Genomic DNA, 18,880 nt, shown 5'->3' with positions numbered 1-18,880 from the left:
TGTTGTTACTTACGACATCAGCGATTTATGCCGAGTTTCTGCAGCAGCTGCTGAGGGTAAGGGCAGAAGTCTGACTTCTAGCTCATATGAAGAAGACATTCACACACTTGCTTGCACAACCCCTTTTCACACGGGATCTCTTTCGCACATCTCAGAAAGAAGATAGGCAAATAACAACTATGCCCGAATCAGGACTCGAACCCGGGACGCCGCCCGGATCACCGGAAAGACGCGCTACCCCTAGACCAGGACGCCGGTCCAGGAAACAATCAGTTTATTTAATATATGTCAGAAATTAAAAGTTTCAAAGAAAAATAATGCTGTGATTAAGACTTTTTAATCTCCCAAATAAATATTGATGAAATTAAAAACTACCACTTCTTAAATTAGAGGTAAATTAAAATAGCACCTATAAAAACATCCATAAAAAAATGATGTTTATTTTTTTTTATTTATTTTTTTTTTTTTTTTTTGCAGATAAGTGCAAGTTTTATCTGGTTCAAATTAAACGGTTTATTAGTAAAAAATATTTGTAAGAAGATATTTTTTCATCTCTGTACTTAAATTTGCTTATTTCTGCATCCAATAATTCAATCTGAATAATTCCGTATTCAGGTACGTTTTTTAAATATTTTTTTTTATTTAACTTATACTCTTAATGGTATTACGTTGTAGATTCAAATAATGCATTGTTATTATGTAAATTACCAAAATTTGATTCACAATTTCTTGTAAAATATTTAAGCACGTAAAAAAAGAGAAAGAAAAAGTAAAATATCGACGAAACAATAAACATAAAAAAGAAATAAACAATAAAAAAAAAAGAAAGCCTTTTGGAGCTTAAAGTTTTTTTTTTTTTTTTTTTTTTTTTTTTTTAACAAACGATTTCACTAGTAGTTTCGTGATAGTTTTCCAGCATCATTAGACATTGAAATAATGCAAATCAGTTCTTGGTTATATAAGTGTGAATGCGTTTAACTATTAAGAAATAAAACAAGATTTGAGTCATGGAAAGAAATAAGCAAACATTCTTTTTCTAGTAAAAGTTAATTTGCTTCATGTTTTTGCTTCGTTTGAATACTTTACATTATTTTTCTAATTGCCCCTTTGCATTTAAAACATATTGGGGTAAAAAAAAAAAAGACGCAGTAAGACCTATGTACTTTAGGTTTGTAGCCAAAAAGGACTTGGTTTCGCAGTTGTATGTGCATGTGTGCACTGACTGTGACTAACTACAACACTTCATTTTTTCATGCAGTATCACTCTACAAAATTAATTTTTGTTGAGCAAATGTAAATAAAATCGTATATTTTGGTTTTCTCATAAAAAGCACAAATCTCAAATTCTGAGTTGAAGCTTAACATTCAAGAATTTTGCACTTAAAATTCACGTGATATTAGAAAAGAACCAGAAGGGTATTTCATTCTTCGCGGGTTTGTCGTAAAATTCCAAGGAAATATAAAATATTAACCGCTTATTAATAGCCAGTTTCAGACATTCTAAAAAAATGCCTAAATATTCTACAGAAATCAAAATTTTAAATTTTGGCGATAATAATTACAACCATGGGTTTAACATTAGAATAATTTATGAAAACAATTTTTTAATGTTTTTTAAGGCATTTTATTTTGAATAAACGTCCTCATTCGGTGAGTTTTGTGTAATTTGGTTTAGTTACATTAACGTCCCGTTTTAAAGGAACACTAGGGCTATTTTGGGACAGATCTCGTCATTTTGAACCGCGGTCAGATGACGAGGACGACATCTGAACAGATACTCATCTACACTTCCACACAACACCAGCGGGTGGACGTTTGAACGGGGATTTAACGTGCACCAGACTCGCTTATCCGAAGCCCAGACCTTACCACCAGGTCATCGCGGCCTGTGTAATTTTTGTGTAAATAGTCACTTAAGAACGTGTGCCATTGCAGTTTTTGAAGGGGAGGTGGGTGCTTGAAAGAGAAATTCGGGCATTCCAGTATTCTGAGGTACCAGAAGTAAAACGATCTGAAAAATAAGAGATTACTGGAATGAGGATTTAATCTTTGGAAATGTTAGTAATGGCAGCACATTTTGCCGTGAACATTTAAAATCTGCCCTAACACCATTCTTCGAAATTTAAAGGCCCGACAATCTTAAACACTAAAAATGAAATTTCTTGGCCATTCAATTCCTCTCAATTTTCTAAAAAAAAAAAAAAACAGAAAACTAAGGGAGCAACAGAAGCAGAAAGAAATATCTTCTAAATCTAATAATTGGAATTCGTATCAGGACCCTCCAGATGAAAAATTCTTCTCACTTCCGGAACTCTAATAATAAGCAACATGAAAACTAAAAATACGTGACTTTGAAGCTTGTTTGTTTTAATGAATATTCTTTTTCTTCCAGGTCTCCTTTTTTCCTTCCAGTCTATTAATCGCGCTGCTCAGAATCCGTCTATCATCGTGACAATAATAGAAAACACTAACAGATGTACAAGTTTTAATATGTGAGAACTGTGGAAAACTTGAAGCAGAATAAGAAATGCAGGCGCTGGGGGCTGCATCCAATGAAAAAAACAGCATTAAAATGAGAAGTATAGATTTTTCGAGATACATTTCCAGTTAAAATAAAAAAATGAATAGTAACAACACTGAATACTTTTCCCCTTTTGAAATTAAATTATTAATTATATGATTATAACTAAAGCAATTTTTGTCTTCTTCAATAATTCTTTCTTTACATATTGTACATGTTATAGCTAAAGTGCAGAAACAGATGTGCAGATACGTTAAAGTGAAAATAAGATATTTGCTGAAGCAAAGTTTCTGTGTGATTAAAGTAAATGTTCTTTATTTATTTTTCGACATCTAAAGAATCAAGTTAATGCAATCAAGTAAACACCAACATTGATTCAAGTTGATAGAATCAATCGTCAAACAAATGAAAAGCTATAATTCAAAGAATCAAACGATTTAACATATTATTATAATTAAGGAAGTGAATTTGCGAAATAAAATTATGCTTAGTTATTAGTGCAATTTCAATATTGGGGACACTTTGAGTTACACAGCAACTGGTTTTTGCGACAAGCATACCTATTTGTGGTACATTTAGACTTGCAGTCACATTTTTTGAAGCTCTGCTCAGAAAGAAGTAGAAAAAGGAACTGAAAAAAGCAAACTTTAACGATAGGGAAGTCGCTAATAAGCGCATTACCTAGTTAAACTGCAGAAAACTTTTGATTCCGCACTTCAACGGAATACATCCGTTAATTTGAAGATTAGCTAGGTAATCTGCACATTAAAGGCTTTCGAGCTTTAACTACAACATGTATATATGTATATAATATATTCAAATTAGCTACGCTGCTAAAATAATTAACTATTTGGTCGAACTTCAATATTATTGTAACTTTAACTTTAGAGTTGAGTGGACTTGTAATTTTCCCACGGAAGCAAGCGCTGGGGTCTGCAAATTCCTTCTAAAACTATGCAAGATCGAATTTCGTTTTCGCGCTCGTTCTTTCATCATTTTTGCTTAGCACTCTATACGTCGTTCTGCTTCCGCCATGACTTGAATAAAGAAATCTTGACAAAAATGAAAAATTGAACCAGAACTCCATGAAATTCTATATAAAAAAAACCCCACACCACAGCTGCTACTTCAAACCAATCACAATAATAATATAAAACGTGGATTAACCAATCACAGAAAAGCGAACCAAACAAAAAATATATTAGAATCATATACACAAGGGGAACTGATTGTATAAATAAAAACGATTTATATACTGCCTAAATACAGAATGAGTGACAAATTTCAATAATTACATTATTTTCTTTTGATTGAATTAAAAATTGAAAGAAAAAAGTGTGCTCATTTATTTTAAATATCCCACAGAAATAAGTCAATGAGTAATATTCTTTAAACCTTTATACGACAATAAGAAATGAAACTCGTTAAAGATGAAATGGCGAAATTACATAAAATATTTTAGATATTTCAGGAATTGTAGGAAGAAAGAAGTCGTAAGGCAATAATTATTTACGAATTCCAAAAACGTTCAAAAAATGTTAGAGAATCTCTTTACATTTTAAAATGAATTTTGCAGTGGATACAAGTGCAGTAAATTACCTCAAAAAGAAACAAAAAAAAATCCTAAAATTTGTGAAAGTAGAATCCTAATATTAGCATAGTTGTTTTTCTTTATAACAAGAATAGAGCGCAAAACAAGGGGGGGGGAATACAAAATTTATCGGATGAAACATTTGTAAAGGATAAATTTGTTCGATTTCGGTGAAAGTAATGGTCATATTTTAATAGAAGGAATAACAGGGAGGAAGATACGTTGAACATTTGGATGAGGCACGACAGATGAGTCTCACTTTAATTTGTTATGACACTTTTTTTTCTGTATGACATCACTCGAAAACGCATTATAGCTAATAATTGAAAACAGTTAAGGAAACTGGTCTGAAGTGATAGTTTAACATAATCTTCATTCACATCTCAAAGTTAGGTATGTTAATATATTCAAATAAACTTATCACACTTCACTTATATATGTCAGATGCAATTTTATGTAGAATGTTTTTTCTCCCTGCAACTTAAAATATTATGTCAGGCTTTCATACAAATCAAATTATAAAACGTACTTTTTAGAAAACTTTTAGCATTTATTAAAAAATAAATTAAAAATGTGTTTAATCTGAGCGGAAAAAATGAATCTGTCACTGATAAAAACGAATGGAACAACTCTCGTACAAAAATATCCTCTATACTTTTATGATTTAAGAGTTAACATGGTACATTTCGCATGAACTTTATTTTATACTTATTAATATTTTTAAAAAATAATATTTGACTTTTGATGTTAAACACAATAAAAAATTAAAATTAGATAGAAAACAGGACAAATATTAGTGTTTCATTTTTTTTACTTTTAGAATTTAACCGCACACCTTTATTTCATTGGACTTTTTCGTGTTTATAAAAATGGAAACTCATAATCGATTTTTCAGTTACTTCTTTAGTTTTGAAGTTTTGCATAATGGTGTACTTTTAATAACAATACAATACTTCTAGAACCTAATTATTCAATTAATCAATTAATATAATTGAATTTTTGAATTCATACAAGTGATGCCACCTGGTAGCGAATTTGAAAATTTTTTTTCAAAATTCTATATTATTTATAACAATGAATTTTAATTTAAAAATTAGAAAATAATTATTACATTAACAAAAATCTTTTCAAAAGTTTATTAAAAAAAAGTTATTCTTCGATTCATATATCTTAAAGAATATACCCAAAAACATTCACAGTATTCTTTCAAGCATTATTAATTCAACACAAAATAGATCATATGAGTTGTATTCAATGAGGGAATAAAAGATATTTGGGTAGGCGGCCACCATCACTTGCTTCTGTTTTGATATGGGAAAAGGCGTTTCTTTGACAGACGTTTCTATACGAAAATGGTTCATATGGCTATTATTCAGGAGAAAAATCAGGAAGTCTTCCAGAAAGCTATCCAGACGAAAGTAAACAACCTGTTATGACAGACGACTAGGCTTCGTGTTTTCCAAATAAGACTAATTAATCATCAGGTGGTGTATAACTCGAAGTTTACGGCTTACACTCGGGTCATCCATTATTCACAATACTATCTTAGTCAAAAGACAAACATCGTACTTCGTAACGATGAGGGAGCGAATTATTAAAATCAAATGCGCATTATTAATTTTGCGGACCTTTTCTTCAAATTTTGATATAGCTTTAAGTGTATCATTAACAGTTAAAATTCGCAAATAATTCATTTATTTATCACAGCCAGACGGAAATATATTTATCAACTTTTATCGCAGTCTATAGAAAGGAGTTCTGAAGTTATGCTAAATAATGAAATAAAAAGTCAGAATCATTAATAGTCACATTTATGGGTGACAATATTTTTAGGTTAACACATTTCGTAAATAGTAATAGTGAAGTGAAAATTATTATGTACAGAATCCAACATCTCACATTTAGTTTCTTCATGGCTAATATGTTTTCATTAAACCAGCGAGAATGTTACCACAAAACTTTGTAGCATACTCTCCAAAAAAGATGGTTTTTAGATGTGTCTCCCCCCCCCCAATCTACTGAAGCACATATCTGACACAGAATCACATATCAAATTTGATATTTGTCACTGCATTTTTCAGTATTTACAGGATTCTGAAAGTACAGACCGACAGACGATCAAAATCTTGTTTGTATTTGGTTTACAATTTGATAGGTGTTTATATTATAAATATCAAATCTATGAACCGAATTTTACACATCTAGTTCTCTTCGCTTTGTAGCTTTCATTTTCATCCTTACAAACAGCAAGACAAATCTTCTCTGAATAGATTTGGATAGACTCACAATTGGATAAAAGTTTGGAAATTTGGTATAAAGACCATATACCAAATTTCATTTGTCTCAAAGCATTTTTGAGCTATCTTTGTCACAGACAGACAGGCAGACAGACACTTTCCAAAAATATATTTTTCAAACTTAGGGATGTGTAAAACGTGGAAATTCGTCAAAATTTCGAATTCTAATTTATTGACGGTTACAATATTTTCTCTGTATTTCGTATATGAGAAAGTAGAAAAAGTTTGCAAAATTTTAACTAGATTTTTAATTAATACGAAAATTAATCAAAATATTATCATTCTTCTTAAAACCTTAGGAGAATAATATTGAACATAAATCATATTTGCATTCTTTTAAAGTTCAAAATATTAACTCTTTTAAAGAAGACAATTTTATTTTGTGACTATCATTGTAATCACGTGTTAAGTTTTGGTTTCAATTGGTTGAGAAAAACTCTTTCAAAACACAAATTCGATTTTCGGATTCTATTAATCCTATGCCAAGAATTATTCGCCAAAAAAAAAAGACACCAGGAATTACAAGTTAGAATACTAAATTCTTATCAAAGGATTTTATATTCGCAATATTTCGTAACAATTGCATATCAAATCTATGCAAGACGTTCACTCGTAAAACAAATTTTTAAAAAAATAGGTGAAAAGGTTTTGGGAACACCCTTTCTCTGAATACAAATTTTTGATAGATACTTTGGGAATGTTAATTCCATATACGACAATTTATGCAATTAACTTTTAATATAACTTAGGGGCAAAAAGATGAATTACAACAAAAGAATTTAAGAAAATTTTTTATATGTAATAAAACAAATTAGAATTTACGAAACCATATATTTCCATTTTCAGATTGAACAAGGCTTATTTTCTTTTGAGAAACCCGGATAAATTGTTTTCTTCTATTCCTAACAAACGGTCATAAAAAAAAGAAAAGGAACGAAAAGTTGGAAAGAGACTAATAATCTAAAAAAAACTGTGGAACTGTAAAACTGTTTATGAAAGTTATTTTACAATTTTATTATATTTGTGATTAACATATTATGAAAAAATAACATGTAAAGGAGCAGAGAAATGAAACAAAAGGATAAAAATAGCTATTTATACACTAATTAGAATTTAATGCAGCTTTCAAATTTTAGAATGAATGGATTTATGCTATAAATGAAGAATAGAAACAATTCGCCACAATGATATTTCTAAAAACTTTCTAATTTTGTTTGGGATTTGCTTTTTAATTTCTCTAGAAATTTACTTAAGTTCCCTTATAAAAATAAAAAAGTATTACAGCTGTAAAAAATTCAAAATTTTGATAAACATTATGTTTTAGACCTCCTCAAGTCTGAAAAAGATAATTTTGAAATTATATCCATCAGTGAATCCACCATGATAGTTCTCAGAAGAATAAAATATGGAATGTCATCTTTCAACAGAAAAATGTTGAAATATGTTCAATTTTGCGCAAAATCTGTTTTTGTCTATCCGTCTAAGTCTACCAGAAAATAAACGAATAGTTAAGCTTGCGGAAATGATTTATGTCAATCTGCAAATAAAATATATTCTAAGCCACCTGCATATCCATTATCAAAATATATATTGAAATTTGTTTATTTTACACAATGCAAATGAAGTCGTTTATGTAGCGAAATTTTCTATAAACTATATTTGATCAATAGAAAATATCTTATACATAATTTCGTTAATATAATTCTGAATTTCAAAAAAGAATTTCAAATAATATGCCATTAGGGAACGGTCCAAGGTATAAAGATCGTCATTCTAAGGAAAATAAAAGTTGGAAACTTTTGGATTGGAAAACCAATTTCAAGCAAAAATAAAGTCTAGAAATTTTTTCTCATATTTCACTTTCTCACGATATCTAAAAACGGTTGCAATTCTTTCGTCTCGATTCTTTCCAGAAGAAAATTTTTTCATGTCGGGAAAAAAAAAAGAAAAAAAAAACACTGGCTGTCAACAATTTAAGAATCATATCACTTGCTACCTGAGAAAAAAAAAACTATTCGGAAACGACTGTTTAAACTTTTAGACTCAGCATTATATATAAATCAAATGAAAATCTACTTTTTCATAAAAGAAAGCAGAGCAACCTTTCTTTTTATTCCGTCGTCGATCATTCTTTTTTTTTTCATTAATCACTGTAAATCTATTAATCTGTTTTACATTTATTATCTAAATCGCTTAGTTAGCAAACTGCCGTTGATTTATTAATTAAAATTAATAGTAAGGGTTTAATTAAAAAATTCTTCATAAATTTTATATTTATATTTATTCTGATTTATCTAAATTTAAAGTGCCATTTTTTATCTTCATAATCGTCAATTAATTAGCTAATTGTTCTAGCGTCATAATAATAGGACTAACTTATCTATGTATGTCTAATCTTTGTCTAAATGCTTTTCCTCCTGTAAGATATACAATGGAATTTGGAGTCTTATGTTTTATGACACACATATTTATGTTTTATGAACCAATTTAATTTCGAAATTTATTGGGCATTTAACAGATGGGAAGTCACTTAATGCTTTATGAAACGCAAATACACCAATTTAATTTTAAAATTCATTGCGCATTTAACAGAAAGAAAGTCACTTATTGCTTTATGAAACACATATGTACCAATTTTATTTTGAAAGTCATTGAGCATCTAATAGAAAGAAAATCTTAAGACAAACTTATGTGCCATACGATAAACGAGACTACTTAGACTTTATGATTGCGACTTCGGTTAATTTAAAAATATAACTCTTATTTAAAGGATAGTTTACATTAGAAAGATGGCTAATTGAAAAGAATATATACGAGAATTCGCAATTTTTACGTTAGTAGGTAATTCTATTAATATCTTAATTAATATATTTGTTTCGTGAAAATTAATTTATTATATTATTGACTTATAAGTAGATTTTTCTTTATTTCAATATTTTATATGAACAGCATTATTAATTAGAGTTATTAGTTAATGAAAACATTTTTAGACGATAATGTTTTTAGAAGGATATGTTTTAATTATAAAATTTCATAATTATAATTCAATTAATAAGTTAAATGCTTAATCAAGGTACTTAAACATATTTTCAGAAAATGACCGTCTGTCTGTTTGTTCAAAGATACCTCAAAAGCGCTTTAAGCTAGACGATTGAAATTTGGTATGAAGTCTTTACACCAAATTAGCAGATTTCTACCATATTTTGAGTAAAATCTGTTTAGAGGACGTCCATTCGATCCTACAATTCGAATATAAGTTAACACGATAATTACAAAACGAAGAGAGCTAGATAAATAAAATTTGCTACATAGCTGTAACTGTAGTAACTCTAGACACCTGTCAAATTTTGAGCGAAATCTAATAATGGGTCTGTTTATCTTTACTTTCAGAAATATTTAAACGTGTTATGGGATTTCTTGATTTTAAGTGCAGTTTTGTGTTAAATTTTTGTTTCAATCGGTTGAAAAACCCTGTCTACAACAAAGATTCAATTTGTGAATACTATTAATCGCCAAATAACTAGCCAAGGATGACCCGATATATTCAATAAAAATGCTAAAATCACGCCAAAAATATGTCATGACAATGGTACCCCATGCTGGCACGACAAGGTTATTAGAGAGTATGCATTAAAGTTTTGGAGAGACTAGTACCACTGGTTTTATAAGTTATTAATTTTGATTTTCTTATTACAGTGAATGTTCGAGCATTTGCATTCAAGATGATTTATTGTATTTCAAACAGCACTTTCATACTCCATTTCTTAAAAAAAATGAAATCACAGATTCATTCATTCATATGATATGAATTAGACAGTAATTTATTGTCTCTTTCCAGCTAGTTGTTAAAAGAACATTAATCAAAACTATCGTATCATAAAGTGCATATAATTCCTCAGTAAGAAAAAAAATTCCCCAACCAATAAAATTATGCACATTATTAAAGATGCCTTCTTTAAATAAAAACATTCCACATTTCTTATAAATATAGTTTGAATCTGAATGTAATAAATATGAAATTACTTTATGATCCCAAACTTAGGAAACAAAACCATCCTCATTTAACAAAAGAAAACTTTTTATTTATTTAAACAGATGCGTTTTTAATGATAGATCATTAAATTATGCAGTTAGAAATAGTCTGAAATATTCATATCAAAATCGCACACAAAAGAAGGAAGGAAATATTTTTGAATCTCTTTCGATGAATAATGCAACATCTTTTAAAAAGTTCTACCTTCATAAGACTCAAAGATTATAAATTTCCAAAATTCATCTGAATAATTTTTCTGTCCATTTTTTTGGTATTAAAAGAAATTTATTTAACTCAATATTTAGTATTTTCACTTTACCTTTTTTATTTGCATCAATTTACTTATAGTTTCAATCGTATAGTAACTATTATATAAAAAAAAAATCACAAAAACTTTTTCTAACTGAAACCTTGGAATTAATTCTAGTTAGAAACGAATTAATACATTCTAATTCAACAATCAAAATCATTGTTTCAATTTATGTTTCAATTATGCAATAATATTCATCTTTCATTCATGTTATTATAATATTAATGTAATTTTTTAAAACGTGAAATAATAATTTAGGTATCTAATGGATTAAGGGTACTAAGTTAAAAAATGTCCATCTATTTCTTTACTTTTTTGTTTAGAATAATTTTGTAAGTAGTTTTTATGAATATTTCTACCACTGCAATGATTTAATCATTAGACATAAAAAAAAAATAATGACAAATCTGTTGATAAAACTAATATCCTTGAAAATTCTCTTTTGTGCTTTTAAAGACATGAAGTAACAGCATCTATTATTGAGAAATAAATTTCGTCTGATTCGATCTTCAATAAAATGTTATCTTCAGAGAAGGATTTAACATGCCGCTATTCTATTTTGCTTTATAAGACTGAAAGAAAACTTCCGAAGGATTTAAGCACAGACAAAATCAATAATTTAAGATCAATAATAAACTTTTAACCCTTAAAATGTTTGAAGATGAAATTCAATGAAAGAAATTGATTCTTTTTTAAATGTCAGATTTTGTCTCAATGGTAGAGTTTATGAAATTGAGGGACATCATGATTTCAAATGTGACGGAAGGGCAGGCCGGATAGCAAAAAAGCCAGATAGGCCAGAGTTCTATGAATTCATTTCTTTGCCCACCAATACCAGGGTTAAAGCTTTTATACCAAAACTCAGTGTTATAGCACATACTTTCTTAGTGAGTATTAAACCCTCCATTTGTGTCAAACCACGTAGAATGTGAATTTGCGAATACTGTACGTACTGTGCAGTTATATTCAGGAATAGTGGGAACAACCGAGGTCCGATACATACAGACGAAACAATGAACAACGAGCAGAACGCTGCTCTTTTCCTGACGCAACTTGTATTTTGCATACGACACGTAGGAGTATCGTAGTAGACGCCAGCTTCCACTGCCATGGCAATTTTGCCAATGCAACGCCTTGCTTTCTTCATTTAATTGATAAAAAATTAGGCCGGATAGTATGGAAACCGGATAGTCGTGAACTGGATACTCTAGAGTGTATTGTATATTGTAAGATATTTGAATTTCTTTTAAATCACAATTATGAATAAATCATATATTCGTTCAATAGCTATTTGACATTAATATTATTTTATATTACTATTTTACAGATATGATTCGCAGAATGTCTGTAGATTCAATTAAATAGTCATAAAGTTTTATGGCGTATAATTCAGACATGGAAATGCACATGTTTTGCAGAGCAATTGTTTTTCGATTAGAAAATAAGTACGATTAGAAAATGAGTAAAGTTTAAATAGGAGCAAGATAATCTGTCGGAAGATTCAATTAACATTAACTAAAAATTAAAAGTTAAATAATAAGACTAAATTATCCCGAATTTCTAATTTTTCTCACGGACAGGGAAAAATATTTCCCGAAATTCAATTAAATGTCAAAGAAAATTTGAAATTGCGCTTTAAAATAAATATTTCATTTTAAAAACGATTAAATAACCAACTTTTTAAAATGTAAGTTAACTGAAACTGATTCTAAAAATTGAAGTAAAAAAGAATTATCCCTCCCAACTATTAAAATATTGTTATTCTGGAGCCATTTCCAATCCGCCACAAACAATCAAAAATTGGAAATTGTCCTAATTAATCCGGGCCATCACACACTTTAATTAGCCTAATTATAGTACTTATTTGCATCAATTCAATGAAATGGCTCTTCAAACAGTCAATAATTCATTAAACGAGTTTAATAATCTGTTGTTGTTTTTTTATGTTAGTTGTGTTACAATAAGATTTTGGCTTCAGGGATCAGATATTCCACAATTCGAAACCCGACTTGAACAATGTTTGGCCGTGTTTCTGGACTTGATATGCCCTGAATGTCATATATTTTCAACATAATTTTTAATGAAAATTTGAAAACGTGCGCTTTCGGCAAAGTTATCGTCCTCGTCAAATGACCACGGTTGAGAAATGCCAAATCTGACTTCAAATAGCATTCGAACATTTATATACAAAACATTCCGTTATTTAATCTTAACTATACTTAAACAATTAGTTCTTTATTTTAAAAATGCCAAATAGATTAACGCGAATTGATGTCATGTAGAATAAACACTGACCTTACAAAATTATATTAAGAATGTTGGGTTGATGAATTAATGTGCAAGTTCCAGGCAATAAGTTATTTTATAAGAAAAAGATTTGAGTAAAATAATTTTTATTCTTTTCCCCCAAAATTCCCATAGAAATTGATTATTCCTTCACAAGATTTCAACGAAATAGAATATTTAACCATACCATTTTAAAGTTGAAAATTGCGATTTTTTATTATATTATTTGGAAAAGCATTGTTGCGATTACTTGTGGAAACGGAAAATTTTAGAATTCAGTGTGCGTATTTCAAAATTCACCATTCTCGGAAGCGGGAATACTCATTTAGACTTTCCAGAATAAATGAAGAAAATAACTTCCTTTCATTCCGTAAACATCTAAATATGCAGCGCACGATAATGAATACTATCATGCATTGAAATATCATTAAAAAAAATCGTTCACCAGTTGTTATTTTAAACGAGATTTCTTCATTCAGTTCATTGACAAACTAAATCTTTTTTATACTCTTTTCACTTTTTCTTTTAATAAAAAAAGGAAGAAAATTTGAATTTCAAATTCAAAACATCGTAACATAATACAGTTTGAAGTTCAATTTGATGTTTTTAATTAAATTAGCTATTGCATTCATGAGTGATGATTGTAAAATTTTACAGTTTACATAAAAAATGTAAAAAAAAGAACAATATCCTGATAGAAATTATTTTTCATCTAGTTAATATTTTAAAAGGTCTCCATTCAGTAAAAGCTTTCGTTTTCAGTATATTTTCCTTTGAGCTTTTTATTCCCAAAATGGTAACGTGTCCACAAAAAATATTTTTTACACTTTTACCTCAATGCGCATGAGTACAAATGCAAAATTATGGAAATCAAGGCGAAATTATTTTTTTGAAATGTATTAAAATTGTACTGAGATGAAATTGATATTACTGAAAAGACAACATTTTAAATTCTAAAGTGGTTTAAAAATGCTTCTAATGAGATTTATGCTCTGAAGTTGAGGAAGTCATTAAAATTTCGATTATTCGATTAAAATAGAAATTTTTAAATTAAAATCTGATTAAAAGTTTCAAAAATCATGTAATAAATGCTACCCAATATACACTATGAGCTTGATTAAGGAGTTTTATTTTAAATGGTTTGCCCTGACTTGACTCTGATGCATTACAATTTACAGATAATATGTCAGCATTTAAATATTGTTACATTAAGTATATTTCAAGAGTAGAATCGTGCTATCGATATTCATACCTACTGACCAATGAAATGTTAAAAATTTGTTTCCCAATTCGTTTTTTTACTTCAAAAATATTCCGATTGTAAAACGAAACTATTTCAATCATGATTATAAAGTTTCTAATATTTTGGAAGCGTTCTATAAAAAAAAGTAAACGCTTTAAAAATATGTTCTATTTTAAGAAACACCGCAAATATTTAATATCATTCATCTAAAGATTTATGCGAAATATATTTCAAATCTAGATATAATAAGGAATGTTAATTTTTATGTCCCTTACGCAACTCTACAATTTTTGTCCAATATTGAATAAATTCGTTGGCATCGGCTTCGAAACAAAAGGAATTACAATAGCAACTTTTCAAAGTCCAAAGTTAATTAAAATTAAGCAAGTTTGGAAATTCCACAAACATAATCGTATTACAAATATTTTAAAATATCTTAAAACTCAATATTTTCTTTTTAATGATATCAAAGTCAAATTTCTATGTAATTTTTCTCTAATTTAAATATTTTTTTTAAATGAAAAACTAATTAATAAAAGTATTTGTATCATCAAATGAAATTTAAACTAATTTTATTGTTCAATCAAACCATTATGTCGACTGATTTTGGGAAAATGAAGATTAAAAAATTGTTTTATTTGGATAAAAACATTTAAAGAAAAAGCATTCCACTTTAACGGTTCAGCAGCTAGAAAAGCAAATAGAACAAACTAGTCACTAAACTAGTAATCAAATAGATTATAGGAAACAGTGACTTCAAACAAATAAAATAAATTTTTAGTTTTTGCAACTTATCAAATAAAACATAGGCAATTAATTGGATAATTATAATCCAAATATACTATAAATAATTACTAAATTTCATTTTGTTTAATAGGGCTTCAATAACTTAATTTAACTTTATTGCAGTCAATATTTAATAATTAACAGAATTCTGAATTTTCTTCAAATTTATATATTTTGCAATTACATTTTTAATCAAACTGCCTGCGCCCCACCCCTCCTTCTTTCTGAGACTAAGTAGCTGCCTAATTTGGCAGTCTGCTACTGAATACATGTTATTTCCCCAGTAAACATATATTTTGTTAAATTTTGCATGAAATAAAACAATATCTCAATATTGTATAATGTTGTTGAATAATGAATAATACAATATTATGCAATATTTTGGTATCTGGGTTGGCATCATTTTGTCATTTCCCCCCTTTTTTATTTTATTTAATTTATTGCTATATTATAATATATATATTATATTGCACTATCTGAGAACCAGATTAAGAACACACTAAATGTGCAAGAACTACCAAAAAGAATCCACATCAGTATAATATGCGGATTAGTAAAATATGAAATGAAAAATTGGAAATTGTTGTTATTTCAGAGAACAAAGTTTCAAGTTATTACTGCATCAGATTTCAAGTTATTACTCTTCAACATTAATATTAATGCGCCATTTCGTAAATGAAACTAGAAATCCGAGATTTCTAATGCCCTCGCCGCCGACGTTCTATAGTACTTTTGATACATTAAGAAGATCCTTCGGCTTAAAATGAAGCCAGAAGTTCCATAAAATCCTAACTGCAATTTATGGTAACGGGCGTTTCTGTCAAAATATTCCTTAGCACAGAGATTTAACTAGCAGATAACGGGACTACAAATTTTCACTACAGTAACTAGTAACCACTATGATTTCAAGCAATTAAATCTTATTGAAGCATTCATATTCCCATATTTCATACTCGTTACTTTAACTAATCTGCAAATTTTGCAATATCTGCAACGAAATTATTTTAATTTAATAAGATTCAGAGAAGTTAAAAATTACGGAAACCAAAATTACGAGGATATTTATAATAAAGGATTCGAAGTAAAGACCCACTATTAACTTTATACCAAAGAGTTTAATTTAAAATAATTTTTATAATAATTTTATTATTTTTATAGCAAATTACTGGAAAAACACAAAATATATGTTTAAGAAAGCTATATATGGGGTTTCTTTCATTAACGTGTTTTAACAATCGGGCAGTTTTGAGAATTCATGGGTAATTAATATAATCACTTAGTTTTTGGTGTCCATTATGACCTTGGTTTTTCCAATCTGGGGCTAAATGCGTACATTAACAAAAACTGTATTACATTTTAAAAAAAGGCCTTTTTATAAAAGAAAAATAATTTTTGCTTTTATATTATAGAAGCCTGATCCAAAAAATTATATTTTGGCACAGTAAAACAACTGAAAATTAAAAAAAAAAAAAAAATTTATTGAGCTTGAACGAAAAAGAAATTTATAAAATTAAGTGTACACCATTTACATTGACATAAAATTTTAGCAGAATACTGCAAAAAATTGTAAAAAAGAAAAAAAGAAAAAAAAAAAAACCTACTTGAAGCCAGCGAATTCAAGTTTCTACAGAATGTCAAGGATTTTATTTAAAAGAATTAAAAGTTAAGCATTTACTAATTATTTCTTAAAGATTTTTGCAACATTAAATGAGATATAGATTCCATATCAGAATATCGATGTACATCATTTACATTCTTTTTTCGAAACATTTTTCATATTGAATTTATACATTCATATATTAATTTTTATCAGACTTCTAAACTATGGAAATAAATAATGTATTTCTATACAATTTACATAATATTCGATTTACGGTTTGATCATGGCCGAGTCAAGTTTAAAGTAGCACCACAGCTGAAAAGCCTTCACAATGAGTATTTTTGAATTAAATTTTAAATAAACACATTTGTACAATTAAGGAATCAATATATCGCTTTTCAATTATATAATCAATCTAATAGATGAACAAATATGATGCAATAAGAGAAATGCGATCTGCTTTCTAGAAAATATCATTTGGAATTAAAATAAATTTCCATAATGATATCGGATTTATACATTATTTTATTGACAAATCCAATTTCTTTTTTGGCAATTCAAATAAGAAGAAAAAAATATTGTGAACACGAAATAAATATATTTTTTTTTCAGTACATTACTTTTAACGACCCTTTGCGGATATTTTGAGAAATAAACGTGCAAAAACGCAGGTAGTAATCTATCTTATCTTTCGGGAACCGAAGAAAACTAAAAGAAGAAAGCTTTAAGAATGAATGTGTAAAAGGTAAGCCATCGAAGTTGCCCTTAGCAACGCAATATCACGTGGTAATCAACAAAAACTATATTTTTTGCAACCGTACTAGAAGTTTGGAAAACATTTACTTACCGATAATGCTGAGGCGATAAGCCAGATTATCATCGTTTTCGCTGTCATTTTTGACATCACCCGAGGTTATTCTCAAATTCGGCCAGTGATTGTTCGGTTTTTCGTGTCGAAGTCTATATCAGTTCTCGAACAACTGGTAGAAGTTTCTGGATCAATGAGAAACCTTCTCTTTTTCTTTTTAAAATTTCAATTTCCAATCAAAACTTATTTGAAGTACTTAAATGTTTTCGTCTTATATTCTTTATTAAATGTAAATTTAAGTTCAAAATGACGAAATATAATTTTCAGAGACGTCGAGTCTTACTATGTCTTATTCTTAGAAAATAAGCATCAAGCAATCATTATAGCATAAGCTATGTCCATTACACGAAATTTTTAGTTGAAGTAGGGAAGTAGAATTTTCCATTATATTTGTGTGGTGTGAGGTCGAAAAACATAAATTTCTGAAAAATTCTCTAGATGATTTAGCTAGCAAGTAAGAACACACTATTTTCTTATCCAAAGTTTTCCGAGGTTATAAAATCTTTCAGCTACGTCAATTACTTTCGTTTTCAAAGATCATCATAGTAATTCCGACGAAAAATAGAGGAAAGCAAAACTTTTTCTAAGTGTATGTGGAAGAATACCTGTTGATGCGGGAAAATTCCTTTTACAGTGAAACACGACACAAATTCTTATTAGTCCTAATTCTAATTTCAGAGCAAGTCGAAAATTCTAAGTTCTGTCTGGATTTTCCAATATGAAATAGTTTAAGGAGAATTCTGCACTATTTGGAAATAATTAGAAAGATTTTTACTTCAACAAAGTTCGCTCTCTCCTCGAGGATAATAAGTCAGAAAGCACGAGTCTGAAAAGCCTCTACTCTTTCCGGAGAATTAAATTTTTCGATGCTTCTGGAACAAAAAGTTTTCATTAAACTTTTCCAAAAACTTTCTCTAAAAAGTTTGAATTCGTCCCAAACGGAAAACCAGCATCTTCAATTCAGACTACAGAATAATCCTGAGATATCGAATGCACGTATCAGTGCAAGCGTTCACCACCGTGTATCTGAGAGACGTTTCATTCGTTCTGTGATCATTGTAAGAATAGAAGATAGTGATATCTACGTTTCACGTGGTTTAGAAACCCTAGAGCTTTGGATTCAGGCGCACAGGTTCTTACGTTCAGGGTTACTATTCGCAAGTAATTCCAGTCGCCAAGCTCGCCAAGAATCGTCAATTCGGTTCTAACTTTCACAGGGTTGTATTTGAAAAGAAAGATCGCGTAATTTTCGGTTACTGAATTCGCAGCGCGGGGTTTTCTAACGCATTTAATTTTCTCAGTCTCTACTTAATCAGTGACGGATTTAGGGGACATTTTGCGGACA

At 28.8% G+C, this 18,880-nt stretch overlaps 1 protein-coding gene across 5 annotated transcripts in view; it reads right to left on the bottom strand.

The window, feature by feature from the left end:
- LOC129980881 (protein madd-4-like) overlaps positions 1-18,621 on the bottom strand; it is a 323,844-nt gene extending 305,223 nt beyond the window's left edge. For all 5 annotated transcript variants that reach the window (XR_008785271.1, XR_008785272.1, XM_056091332.1 and 2 more), the window contains exon 1: positions 17,515-18,621. Coding sequence is in view for 3 of the 5 variants with exons in the window: in XM_056091332.1 (XP_055947307.1) it covers positions 17,515-17,571 (57 nt within the window). In the remaining 2 variants the exon portion in view is untranslated. The remainder of the gene's footprint in view (positions 1-17,514) is intronic.
- Positions 18,622-18,880: the final 259 nt, after the last annotated feature.

Source organism: Argiope bruennichi, chromosome 8 (genome assembly GCF_947563725.1).
Source record: "Argiope bruennichi chromosome 8, qqArgBrue1.1, whole genome shotgun sequence".
Classification (NCBI taxonomy): domain Eukaryota; kingdom Metazoa; phylum Arthropoda; class Arachnida; order Araneae; family Araneidae; genus Argiope; species Argiope bruennichi.
Note: the sequence above shows the minus strand (reverse complement) of the source record. Positions and strands in the feature narration are given on the sequence as shown.